Below are 13,752 nucleotides of genomic sequence, written 5' to 3'. Positions count from 1 at the left end.
CTTACCCTTAAGTTACCCTCTACCATACCCTTACAGAACAGGTATGAGGCCCTGGGTATGGTTGATGAAGGGCATAATGAGAAAGAGGAGGAACCTGTGCAAGCAGTCCTGCCAAGATCAGAGAGACCAACCTCTCGTAGCACAGCCTGCATGAAGACCAGCGCCGAGAAGAAACAACGGCAAGTTATGGTTATTGGCAATTGCCTCCTGTGTGGAATGGAAGCACCCATTTGCAGACCGGACCCTCTTTTCAGGGAAGTTTGCTGTGTAACTGTTCCCACTAGCACTGCCACCCTCAGGCAATGCCATGCCAACCCTTGGCTTACCTACTGCGATCCTGTTGGTATCCCCTTCCCCCATTGATTCTAGTTTAAAACGCTCTCAATCAGCCCCATCAGCTTATACCCAAAGACCCCTTTTCCCCATCGGGACAGGTGGATCCTGTCAGGCCCCAACAGACATTGCCTCTCAAAGGCTGTTCCATGGTTTAAAACCCCCAAGTTTTGGTGGAGGCACCAGTCCTGGAGCCAGGTATTGATATCCTGGGCTCACCTCTTTCTTCCAGAAGTTCCCACTGACTGGAAAAGGGGAAACATAACCCCCCATTTTTAAAAAGGGAAAAAAGGAAGACCCAGGGAACTACAGGCCAGTCAGTCTCACCTCTGTGCCTGGGAAGATCATGGAACAGATCATCCTGGAAGCTATGCTAAGGCACATGGAGGACAGGGAGGTGATTCAAGACAGCCAGCATGGCTTCACCAAGGGCAAGTCCTGCCTGACCAACCTAGTGGCCTTCTATGATGGAGTGACTACGTCAGTGGACACGGGAAGGGCTACAGATGTCATCTATCTGGACCTCTGTAAGGCCTTTGACACAGTCCCCCATAACATCCTTCTCTCTAAACTGGAGAGGTATGGATTTGATGGGTGAACTGTCCGGTGGGTGAGGAATTGGTTAGATGGTCACATCCAGAGGGTAGTGGTCAACGGCTCAATGTCCAGATGGAAATTGGTGACGAGTGGCGTCCCGCAGGGGTCCCTATTGGGATCGATACTGTTTAATATCTTCATCAGTGACACAGACAGTGGGATCGAGTCCACCCTCAGCAAGTTTGCAGATGACACCAAGCTGTGTGGTGCGGTCGACATGCCAGAGGGACAGGATGCCATCCAGAGGGACCTCGACAAGCTCAAGAAGTGGGCCCTTGGGAACCTCATGAGGTTTAACAAGGCCAAGTGCAAGGTCCTGCACCTGGGTCTGGGCAACCCCCAGTATCAGTACAGGCTGGGGGATGAAGGGATTGAGAGCAGCCCTGCCGAGAAGGACTTGGGGGTACTGGTGGACAAAAAGCTGGACATGAGCCAGCAATGTGCGCTCGCAGCCCAGAAGGCCAATCGTACCCTGGGCTGCATCCAAAGCAGCGTGGCCAGCAGGTCGAGGGAGGGGATTCTGCGCCTCTACTCTGCTCTGGTGAGTCCCCACCTGGAGCACTGCGTCCAGCTCTGGAGCCCTCAGCATAAGAAAGGCACGGACCTGTTGGAGCGGGTCCAGAGGAGGGTCACAAAAATGATCAGGGGGATGGAACACCCCTCCTATGAAGAAAGGCTGAGAGAGGTGGGGTTGTTCAGCCTAGAGAAGAGAAGGCTTTGGGGAGACCTTATTGCAGCCTATCAGTACTTAAAGGGGGCTTATAAAAAAGATGGTGGCAGACTTTTTAGCAGGGCCTGTTGCGACAGGACAAGGGGGAATGGCTTTAAACTAAAGGGGGGTAGATATAGACTAGATATAAGGAAGAAATTTTTTACGCTGCGGGTGGTGAAGCACTGGCCCAGGTTGCCCAGAGAGGTGGTGGATGCCCCATCCCTGGAAACATTCCAGGTCAGGTTGGACGGAGCTCTGAGCAACCTGATCTAGTTGAAGATGTCCCTGCCCTTGTACACCTGGAGGTGCACAAGAAGCTGGGAGGGGGACACAGCCAGGACAGCTGACCCAAACTGGCCAAAGGGACATTCCATACCATGTGACGTCATGCTCAGTACATGAACTGGGGGAAAGCTGCCCGGGAGGGGCTGCTGCTTGGGGACTGGCTGGGCATCGGTCAGCGGGTGGTGAGCAATTGCACTGTGCATAATTTGCTTTGTATATTATTATTATTACATTATTATTATTATATTTCAATTGTTAAACTGTTCTTTTCTCAACCCACAAGTTTTCTCACCTTTACTCTTCCGATTCTCTCCCCCATCCCACCGGGAGCGGGGGGAGAGTGAGCGAGCAGCTGTGTGGTGCTCAGTTGCCGACTGAGGTTAAACCACGACAAAGGACTGCCAAGGGAAGGTGAGGGGCAATAACAGCTTTCAGTCAGGGCGCCATCCTTGTATGATCAGTTGCTGGACATTTTCAAATTTGGAGCTAGGCTCTAGTTCGGGTGAGAGAGAATGAGGGGACCGTTATATGGCTATGCAAGCTCAGAGCCCCAGTGTCTGTGGGGCTGTGGAAGGGCTGTCAAGGGAAGGCGAGGGCCAGCAACAGCTGACAGTCCTGGCCCCTTTCGTGGGGGAGCAGTTGCTGGATGTTTTCAATTTTGGAGCGGGGCTCTGGTGAGAGTGAGAGAGAACGTGGATAGGCAAGCGCAGAGAGGGGTGCGCCCCAAAACAGGCCGCAGATGGTTACAGGCTGGGGGTGGGGGTGGGGGTGGGGGCCTCGCGCAAATTCAAACAGGTCTGCAGGGAGGGCAGCACGCGTGCAACCGAACAGTCCTGGGGGTTGGACGCATGCACACAAAAAATTCTGGGGGGTGCAGTGCTCACACCCAAACACGCCTGGGAGATTGGGCACACGCCCCAGAAAAGGCCAGGGGGCCAGTGCATGCACTCAAGCAGGCCCGGCTGGGTCGTGCGCATCCAAAAAGGCCAAGGCATGGTGCCAAGGGGTGGCACCATCGCTTTGGCTGCTGCAGCGGCCCCCAGCACACCACAACTGCCACAGGGAATGGGGAGGGAAAAGGAATAGCCATGAGGGTGCCCGGGTGCCCCCCGGGAGAGGGACTGGGACTGGGGCAGCCCTGCCATGACCCTGCGGCTGCCGGAGGCTTGCTGCTGTGTCCTGGTGGCCTGAATCATAGAATCATAGAATCATTGAGGTTGGAAAAGACCTCTAAGATCATCGAGTCCAACCATCGACCCAACACCACCAGGCCCACTAAACCATGTCCCTAAGCGCCTCATCTACTCGTCTTTTAAATACCTCCAGGGATGGGGACTCCACCACTTCCCTGGGCAGCCTGTTTCAATGTTTCACCACTCTTTCAGTAAAGAAATTTTTCCTCATGTCCAACCTAAACCTCCCCTGGCGCAACTTGAGGCCATTTCCTCTCGTCCTATTGCTTGTTACTTGGGAGAAGAGACCGACACCACCTCGCTACAACCTCCTTTCAGGGAGTTGTAGAGAGCGATGAGGTCTCCCCTCAGCCTCCTTTTCTCCAGGCTGAACAGTCCCAGTTCCCTCAGCCGCTCCTCATCAGACTTGTTCTCCAGACCCCTCACCAGCCTCGTTGCCCTTCTCTGGACACGCTCCAGCACCTCGACATCCTTCTTGTAGTGAGGGGCCCAAAACTGAACACAGTATTCGAGGTGCGGCCTCACCAGGGCCGAGTACAGGGGCACGATCACTTCCCTGCTCCTGCTGGCCACACTATTTCTGATACAGGCCAGGACGCCATTGGCCTTCTTGGCCGCCTGGGCACACTGCCGGCTCATGTTCAGCCGGCTGTCAACCAACACCCCCAGGTCCTTTTCCGCCAGGCAGCTTTCCAGCCACTCTTCCCCAAGCCTGTAGCGCTGCATGGGGTTGTTGTGGCCGAAGTGCAGGACCCGGCACTTGGCCTTGTTGAACCTCATACAATTGGCCTGGGCCCATCGATCCAGCCTGTCCAGGTGCCTCTGCAGAGCCTTCCTACCCTCGAGCAGATCAACACTCCCGCCCAACTTGGTGTCGTCTGCAAACTTACTGAGGGTGCACTCAATCCCCTCATCCAGATCATTGATAAAGATCTTGAACAAGACCGGCCCCAAAACTGAGCCCTGGGGAACACCGCTCGTGACCGGCCGCCAACTGGATTGAACTCCATTCACCACAACTCTCTGGGCCCGGCCGTCCAGCCAGTTTTTTACCCAGCGAAGAGTACATCTGTCTGAAATATGTATGTATGTGTGTGTCCTTGAGGAGCTGGTGCCTCCCTGGGTTACCTTAGGGCCATCCAGCCTCTGCCCAGTGCTCAAAATCCCCCCGGGGGGAGCTGCTGGGGCGGCTCCAGCTGCCCCTCTGGTCTCCATGAACTCCTGGAGCCTTCCCTCGTGCCCGCCTGGGACAGGGGAGTGCTGGCTGGTGCTGAGGGATGTGCGTGTGGATGGAAGTACCGGGGTGGGTGTGTCAGGGGTTGTGTATGTGCAAGGGGAGGCACGCATCACGTTGTGCTCAGTGTCGGTGTTCGAGAGGCTTGTGCTTGCTGGTGGATTTTACAAGCGTGTGCTCTGAGGGGGGAGCGTGCATGTGGTGCGAGTGCTGACTGTCTTCTGCTTGCGGGAGGGCGTGTGTTGCAGGGTGCAAGTCTTCACACATGGGTGTGCTGGAGCGTGCGTATGTGTTACTGCCAGTGTTGCATGTATGTCTCTATACACGTGCATGTGCCCGGGAGCGCGTGCATGCATAAAGCGTGCGCGCGCGTGTGTCCAGGGGTGCGCTGGGCAGGGGCGGAGCCGCCGCCGGCAGCGGGCTCTGCCCGAGCGGCACAGCCATCGGGAGAGGCACCGGGCAGCGGCCCCGGCGGCGGGAGCAGAAGTGGTACCGGCAGCAGCAGCAGCACCGGCAGCGCGCAGCTGCCCTCAGCGGGGCGAGCGGCGGCGCGGGCCGGGGCCAGGTAGGGTCCCGCCGGCGCGGGCGGAGCGCTGGGTCCGGCCGGTGCCCCACGGCGAGCAGAGCGGCGGGGAGCGGAGCGGGGCGCTGGGGACCGGCGGGGCGGGGGCCGGCGGACCCTGCGCCAGGCTGAGCCGCTGCCTCTCGCGGGCAGGGCAGGGGTGGGCAGGGCGGGGCGGGGCGGCGCGGGGGACGGGCAGCCCCACGGGGCGCCGGCAGCCGTGCCTGCTGCGGGACGGGGCAGCGCTGGGGCTGCCCGACCCTGCCCGGTGCCGGGGAGGGGACTGTGGCCAGGCTGGGCACAGGCGGGGTGGGGTGCCTGGCAGGGTGCTGGAGGGCAGCGGTGACTCCCAGGCTGAGCCCCCGAGCTGGCCAAGAAAGGGGGCTCTGCCTTGTCCCGCCTCAGAGCGAATGAGGCGCCTGACTGCAGCTTTGCTGCGCAAATGGGGAAGTGGAGGCGCTCTACAGCAATGGCAGCAGCAGACAGAGCCCGGGGGGAGCTGGCTCCCAAGCCCACTGAAACAGGGAGTTTGAACTGCCTGCTCCCTGTCGCATCTCTCCTCTCCCTGCTCCTGTCTGGCCAGACCAGCAGGATCTGTGTTCTCCCCCCAGCACTGCTGTTTCTGTCCTCTTACCCTGCCTCCTCCTGCCCTTCTTGGCCTTCCCTTGACACAGGAGCTGGCTATGCTGGCTCACGGGCATCCCTGGCATGACCTGCTGCCTGCCCACACCAAGGCTCTGTGTTGGTCTTTTTGGTACCCCCACACAGATGGGTACTGGGAACCAGTCTCCCTGCCAATCCTTTACCAAACCCTCATTAGAAAAATCAGGTCTCTTGAGTCCCAACTTTGCCACTGATTGGGTTTTCATCCCTGGGAATATTGCCTCCTCCATCACATCGCCTTTGCCCCTGCTAACCCTGAGTAGCAGATGTGGGAGAGGAACCCTGTTGCCCATGCTCTGCATTTTCCCTCTGCTCAGAGCAGGTGTCCCTCTCACTGCTAGTCAAGGCTATTCAGAACCAAGTGAAACTCAGGAGCATTGTCATAAACCAGTTCACAAAATGGTAGGGTGTGAAATGGTTGCAAAATGCTTCCAAGGGACAACAGAGCCGTGGGGGTGAGTGGCAGCTTACTGAGAAGATACTAAATAGGGATTGGGAGACATCCCACTCTGCCAGAGATGCTCTGAATGACTCTGTGAGAGTCTCTTAGCACCCCAGTGCCCCAGCATCAGTGTCACAGTTCGTATATGTCACTTAAGAGACCCTGCTTTCACTCTCTGCCTGTTCTATTGCTGTTCTGTCTGTAGGCAGGACTGTACACGGAGGGGTGGATCAGAGCTAAGCCAGCAGAGATAAAGATTTGCTTCTCTGCTGCATCAGTGAATTCCCTGATCCAACCAGTTACAAAGCAACCTCTTCATGCTCGCTGTGTCTCAACTCCCATCTGTAAAGGGGACTGAAGCACTACGTTGACTTCATGTAGATGGGTCATGAGCCATGGGCAACCAGGGAGAACCTCAAAGCTGTGGCAAGGGTACAGTTACCAACCTGCCACCACATCCTTCCTGGCACTCTGCTCCTGGCCACTGGCTGTCCCTGAAAAGAACGCACCAAGCTCCCTGAATTCCCATTCCTACAGACTCAAGAAATAAGCTTGGAGCTGAGTGGTAAAGGACAACAGTAGTGGCTCCCTGACAGCCAGAAACAGTTTTTCCAAGTAAAGCATGAGCTGCTCATGTGCACATCAAGGGATGTCAAATTTGGTCTGCAACCAGGCTATGTGATGTGCAAGTACTCCAAAGTGATTTCACTGCAGGTCGCACCAGTGAGGGGGATGTTTGCAGAGTTGCCTTCCTTGATTTGCAGAGGCATGCGCAGGTATTCCCTGTCTTTTTGTTCTCTTTAGAGTAGCCTTTGAGGAGGGCTGACTAGCAGCTCGTCTGCCTTGCAAGAGAGAGCAAAGAGAGGACGCTTGGCAATGAGATGGATGGGGGGAGATGCAGGGTGAAGTAGCCAGAGACTCTACCAGGCAACACAGGCACTGTCTGGGTGGGTGATAAGATGAAGTTGGTTTCTGGCTGAGCTGTCAGCTCTTCTCCAGCTTTCCTAATATCTTTCTCAGCCCCATGGAAGAAGGGTCTCAGTGCCACAGCCTTGCATGGGGTATAATCCCAAGCACAGCCTAAGCCAGTGCAATCAAGTAGAGGTAAGAATAAAACACCAGTGGCAGCCTGAGTTGCTCTCCCCTGCATTCAGGGAAGCTTCCTGGTCCCAGAGGAATTAGGCAGCATGAGAAGAGACCGAGGTCCTCAGCCAGACTCTGGCACCAGACCCTCTGTCAGGCTCCCATCCATCTCTCTCTCTCCCACTCCTGCCAGGGCCTGTGTAAGCTCCCCTGCTTCCCACACATCCATACTGCATGGGGTACAATATCTTCTTCACATGGCTGCAGGGGAACTTTTGCTTGTACTGAGAGCTGACACTGCCATTTGAATTGGCTTTGTTTGGACACAGAGGCAGAGCTAGCAAAACTAAGTAGTATGCACTTCAGTACTGGCCATCCCAGCTTTCCAGAGGAAAGCTCATCCCTCTGCCACACAAGCAGCATTCATGGAGCTCAAGGTTACTGTAAAACAGAAGAGTCTAAGGCAGACATAAAATGTCAGTGCTGCAGCTGCCACAAGGCAAATTCACATTCAGAGCAACTGAAGCCGTCCTTGTGAAATCCCCTCTGCTTCGGGATGGGTAGGTGCTATGGGAGCAATCCACATGTTCACAAATGAGGTGCAATGACCTTTTGGGTCCCAGAGAGCAGAGTCCAGCTCCCAGGTAGCAGCATGAGTTTCCTGCTGCCTGGACAGAGGAGAGGCTGCCATGCCAAGTGGGGTATTTGACTTGTACCAACTGTTGGGCAGTGCACAACAGGCCAACCAAAAGACCGCATCCTGCTTTGGCACTTGCCTCTGGGGATACTTACAACTGTACAGGAGTGGTCTCATTACAGCTGTGGTAGTGTTGAACAGAGCTCAGCATGATTCCAGGCAGCTTGCTGGCATCCCCAAATCTGCACTGATACCAAGAACACTTGTAGCCAGGGACCCATGCTCACATGCCCCTTGCAGTTCTTCTGCTTCAGGCACTCGCACTGCCAGTGCTCCCCAGGGAGCACTTGCTAATTTCCCAGCCTGAAAGAGAATGCACAAGCTACAGGTTGGTTTCTTGCACAGACTCTGCGATCTCCATACTCATGGTGAGCCAGCCTTGGGCCACACACTCTGGTAACCACAGCACATCCCAACAAACACCGCGGGGGGGTGGGGAAGAACCCAAACCATGTGTTTATTCAAGGGAAGCTGTGCCTGTATCTGTGTGATATTCCCCCGGCTCCAGAACTCAAAAACATGCAGACAGATTTCTATGCCTGTGACAGAGAAACTAGTGTTACTATGCACAACCTCACCTTCTGCTTTCAGTCCGGATGCTTATTTTGGGGGCAGGGGAATGATACAAAAAGTCCAAGTCCTGGGGAGAGCTGCCCTGTGAGACATAGAAAGGTAATATGTATCTGGGTCACTGAAACCAAAGCAGGAGTAGTCCCATCAGAGCTGTCCTCCTCAGAAAGTCCCCACCTGGGCACAACATGGAGCTGTGTAGTAGCTGTCACTGCCAAAAGCATTTCAAGCCCTGTGCCTAGTGTGCGAGGTTTATTCTAGGAGCAGGTACCAAAAGAGCTGGGAGCAGGGGAGGGATAAAAGTCTACATGTCAGTATCAGGGGAGTAAACATCTTGGCTTGTCCAACTGGTTGGTTTGGGGCTGGAGCCCCATTGCTGGGAAGGAATGTCACACCCCTCCTGCCATCAGCTGGACCAGCTGGGAGGTGGAGATCCTGGCTCCATTCTCCCACAGAGGAGGAAGCTGGGGACAGATGCCGTCCTCTTCTCTCCCACAAACCTCACTTCCAGTATCATCAATCCAAGGCAGCATCTGAACATGGGCTGTGGATTCACTCCAGGGCCAGAATGGGGGAGCAGGGCACCCCTTACCTGCAACCTAATCTTACGTGTCCTCCAGGCCAGCAGTGTCCGGAGGAACCTGCTGAAAAGCATTGTGGGTCACAGAACTGAAAATGGGGCTCTGTGTGTCCAGTGAGCCCAGGCCCATCAGCCAAGCTAACAGGCTAAGCAGTGTTTCTCCAGTCTCTCACATCTTTCCCTGTGTTGCCCCAGGCTCCAACATCTCACCACGACACGGAATGACGGAGCACGAGGACTTCGCGAGCTTGGCTGGATACTGGAACTCCTCCAACAGTTACCAGTTCAGCCCTGCCAGTGTCATTGTCCCTGTGGTCTTCTCCCTCATCTTCCTCCTGGGCACAGTGGGCAATAGCCTGGTGCTGGCAGTGCTGCTGCGCAATGGGCAAATGGGCCAAAACACTACCAACCTCTTCATCCTCAACCTCAGCCTGGCTGACTTCTTCTTCATTGTCTTCTGCGTGCCTTTCCAGGCCACCATCTACTCACTTGAGGGCTGGGTCTTCGGCTCCTTCATCTGCAAGGCTGTCCACTTCTTCATCTACCTCACCATGTATGCTAGCAGCTTTACTCTGGCTGCCGTCTCTGTGGACAGGTAACAGTCTAAAAATGACCTTGGGCTGGGGAAGGAGGGCAGTCTGAGAAGCTGGGCTGAGTGAGGGCATGGGAAGATCGTGGCTCACCACCACTAGGCAGATGGTTCAAACCCCAGTGGTATTGATTCATGCCAAAGGCAGTCTGGGGACCAGTTGTGTCTCCCTTGCCCTAACAATCCCCAAGTAGCACTTCCAGATCTCTCGAGTGCAAAGCTGGTGCTGCTCCTGTCTGTGCTTTCTACAGGAAAGACTTGCCTTGTGGTTAGAGCACTTGAGACCCAAGCTCAGCTCCCTGCTGTGCCACAGACTCCCAATGAGTCACCTAGCTCTGTATTAGAGATGGCACTCAGAGGGTAATAGCTATCCCCAAGCCACCATTTCAGAAAAGCATCATGTGCAGGCAGCAAGGTAAACAGAGGGCACCGTAAGAGAAGCCACATAAATACCCAGGAGAGATCACAGTCCTGCAGCAAACACACCTCTCATTCCCCAGGGGCTGCCAGCCCAGCACAAAACCTGTTCCTGTTTTAGCAGTTCCTGTTCCCCCACTGCCCCCAGCCTTCCTGCACCCTGTGCAGAAAGGTACCCGCACCGTGAGCCAAGTCCTTTCTAGGGAGGTCACCCAGGACACTCTGGCCCTGATTGGTGCCACCTACATTGTTCCCAAGGGCTCTGTAAGGTGACTGTGTCAGCTGCCCCACTTCTGACTGAGCCCACACTTATGGTCCAGGATGAGGAAGAGGTCCCCACTGGGGTAAGCTCCAGCCTTGACTGCCACAGGGAACACGTCCTGGCCCATCTTGCTCCTTGTGTTTGCTTCCAAGGCACCAAAGACAAGATAGGGCCAAACAGCCCTCGGCAATGAGGAGGTTCAGGCAGAAGGAAACTTCAGTACCAGGGAATATCTGGGATGGGTTAAATCCCAGCAAAAAGTGTGGTTGGGCTACTCTTCCAGCCCCTTTCCACTTCGTCCTGCTCCCAGGTGCCACCTGCAGAAACAGGCACCTGGACTCAAACAGCGATCTGACACTTCAGCAATGCACCCTGAGATGCCAGCATCCCCTGGTTGGGGCAAGGGGAATCCCCGACAAAAATATCCCAATCCTCTGGGATTCCAGTTACAGAGTTTGGCTGTTGTCACAAGGAAGACCTGAGATTTCTCATGGTCTAAGCCTCTTGCTTCCCTGCACCTACATCACCTGAGTGCAGTCTGCCTCTCCAGCCAGCTCAGAACTGGGGACAGTATCACAAAAAAAAAGGACGTTTTGGCAAGGTGCTAGTGCCTGTGTTCTCTCCCTTTCTGGTGACACTTGTGTGCTGTAGTGCAGTGCTCCACCTGCAGGTGGCTGCATTTCAGCGTGACGTGAAGTGATTCTCGCAGAGCTGCCGGCAGCTTTCAGGATGACAGGATGTCGTGGTTTAACCTCAGTCGGCAACTGAGCACCACACAGCCGCTCGCTCACTCCCCCCCCCGTCCCCGCTGGGATGGGGAAGAGAATTGGAAGAGCACAAGTGAGAAAAACTCGTGGGTTGAGATAAAAACAGTTTAATAATTGGAATAAAATAATGATAATAATAATAATAATGTAATAATAATAATACACAAAGCAAGTGGTGCACAGCGCAATTGCTCACCACCCACCAACCGATGCCCAGCCAGTCCCCGAGCAGCGGCCCCCCCGGCCAGCTTTCCCCAGTTTATGTACTGCGCATGACGTCCCATAGTATGGAATGTCCCTTTGGCCATTTTGGCTGTGCCCCCTCCCAGCTTCTTGTGCACCTGCAGCCTTCTCAGTGGGTAGAGCATGGGAAGCTGAAAAGTCCTTGACTAGTGTAAGCATTACCTAGCAACAACTAAAACATTGGTGTGTTACCAACTTTGTTCTCATCCTAAATCCAAAACACAGCACTGTACCAGCTCCTAGGAAGGAAATTAACTCTATCCCTGCCGAAACCAGGACACAAGACCAGCAAGCAACAAGGGTTTTGTCATACATGTGACCTTTCACACTAACTGCATGTGTTATCTACCTGCTCTGCTGGCCTTACAGTGCATCAAATGAGCATCCTTCTGTAGACACTGGCAGGCTGAGGCTGCAGCAGTTGCACTCCTGTCTGTGCTGACAGCTCCTCTCCACCCCCTACCCGCAAGCACCGAGTCACCTTCTCTCCTTGCTGACATCTGCATCTTTGCCCTATGGTGTTGCCTGGAGGTGGAGGAGCAGAGCTGGCCATCACACTGTATCTGGCCACTGTTGCTGGAGGGAGCAGACAGACCATCACTGCCTGCTTTGGGCTGGCCCGAGAAAGCAGACAGTACCAAAAGGCAAGGGCCCATCTGGTCCCTTTGGTACCAAGGTGGAGGCAGCCGCAGCTCCAGTGAGCAAATCTCCCCCGTACCAGGCTGATCCAAAAGCTGGAGAAGGCTGGAAATATGCCCTCAGTGGGCAGGAGCCTGCACGGTGCCCATCAGCCAGTGAAGCTTCCCCACGTCTTGAATCTTCCGTTCAGACCTCTTTCTGCTGGATAAATTCTGCCAAGCAGTGGATATCTGCATGGTCTCCATAGCACTATCTCGCTGGCCCTAGCTCAGGGACATAACACACCCCACCATGTACGGAGGGGTGAGCCAGCCTAAGCCTGTGGGAGAAGCATCATCCTTGCTAGAAAGAGAAAAGCTGCTTTACCCAGGACTGTATCTCAAAGAGGGCGTGAGATAACATGTAGGGCCACTTGCTCAAGGACCTTCAGGAGAATGAAGGAAACTCTCTTGTCCCTGGAGTTTATGTGGCCAGGCAGAGCTTGGCTAAAATCTCAGTGCTTGTTGCTTTGCTCTCCCCTCCAGGTACCTGGCCATCCGCTATCCGCTGCGCTCCCGGGAGCTGCGGACCCCCCACAACGCGGTGGCTGCCATGGTTGTGATCTGGGGCCTCTCCGTGGTCTTTGCTGGGCCCTACCTAAGCTACTATGACCTGATTGAGTGGGAGTCCAGCTACATCTGCATGCCTGGCTGGGAGGAGTGGAGACGCAAGGTCATGGACACCAGCACATTTGCCTTTGGCTATGTCATCCCAGTGCTGGTCATCAGCCTCTCCTACACCAGGACCATCAAGTACCTGTGGACAGCAGTGGACCCTCTGGAGGACATATCAGAGTCCAAGAAGGCCAAGCGGAAGGTAACCAAGATGATCATCATTGTAACCATCCTTTTCTGCCTCTGCTGGCTGCCCTACCACGTAGTCATCCTCCGATACCTCTACGGAGACTTCCCCTTCAACCAGGCCACCTACGCCTTCCGCCTGCTTTCCCACTGCATGGCCTATGCCAACTCCTGCCTCAACCCCATTGTCTACGCCCTGGTCTCCAAGCACTTCCGCAAGGGCTTCAAAAAAGTTTTCAGCTGTCTCTTGAGGAAAAAGCACCGCAACAAGGTGCATGTGGTGCACGCTGCCCACATTGTGCCTGGATTTGAGGCAGGCTCCACTGAAGTGTCCCAGATGCATGAGGAGAATAACAGGTGCGAGCTGAACCCAGCCTCCATGGTAGTCCCCTCCAGTTCCTCCAAGCCCCTTCATATTTCTCAGTGGCCAAGCTCCACACCATCTGCCAGCTCGGCTGTGTCACCAGCTTCAGGCCACCCTTTCCCACTGGGTGAGAGAGGATGCTGGAAAGGCAAGCCAGAAACTGCTTCTGGCCTTGTTGTTCGTTCCCATTCCATACACCAACTGTTCTCCTGAGCCATCTCCCCACAACATGCTGCATGCAAGGGAAGGAATGAACCCACACTTGCTCCTGATCCTCAGACCACCTGGACTCCAAGGACTAAAACTCCAGCTCCTCTGTTGGCTCTCATCCTTCTAACTCCTCTACTCCGTGGCCCCACTGCTCTGGACACATTGGTTAGTTGTCAAAGTGTCTCTTCTGCCTCCCAGTGCCCCCTCTGGCCAGACTGGCTCCCACAGCAGGAATGGCAAGGGAGACGGGCAGTGTAGGCAGGGCCAGGCAAGCAAAGGTGGTGTGGAAAGCGGCTGGCACAGTCCGTGGATGGTTGCAGTGATGGCTTTGGTGCTGGCTGCGCGGCTCTCCCAGTGACTGGGTCCTCCCCTGGGATATGGGGCAGGCTGTTTGCTCTCTGCATGTGTGTGATGTTGCTGCTGTACATACTAGAGAAATGTCTTTCTAACCCGGAGCAAATAAATGCACTT

General features: G+C 55.1%; 1 protein-coding gene across 1 annotated transcript; it reads left to right on the top strand.

Moving 5' to 3' along the window:
• The first annotated feature begins 9,157 nt into the window (after positions 1 to 9,157).
• LOC143166492 (galanin receptor 2b-like) lies at positions 9,158 to 13,406 on the top strand. Its single transcript, XM_076350876.1, has 2 exons — positions 9,158 to 9,546; positions 12,393 to 13,406. The coding sequence occupies exons 1-2, from the start codon at positions 9,173 to 9,175 to the stop codon at positions 13,282 to 13,284; spliced, it is 1,266 nt and encodes a 421-aa protein (XP_076206991.1). The 5' UTR covers positions 9,158 to 9,172; the 3' UTR covers positions 13,285 to 13,406.
• Positions 13,407 to 13,752: the final 346 nt, after the last annotated feature.

The sequence above is a fragment of the Aptenodytes patagonicus genome, chromosome 13, assembly GCF_965638725.1.
Source record: "Aptenodytes patagonicus chromosome 13, bAptPat1.pri.cur, whole genome shotgun sequence".
Taxonomy (NCBI): domain Eukaryota; kingdom Metazoa; phylum Chordata; class Aves; order Sphenisciformes; family Spheniscidae; genus Aptenodytes; species Aptenodytes patagonicus.
Note: the sequence above shows the minus strand (reverse complement) of the source record. Positions and strands in the feature narration are given on the sequence as shown.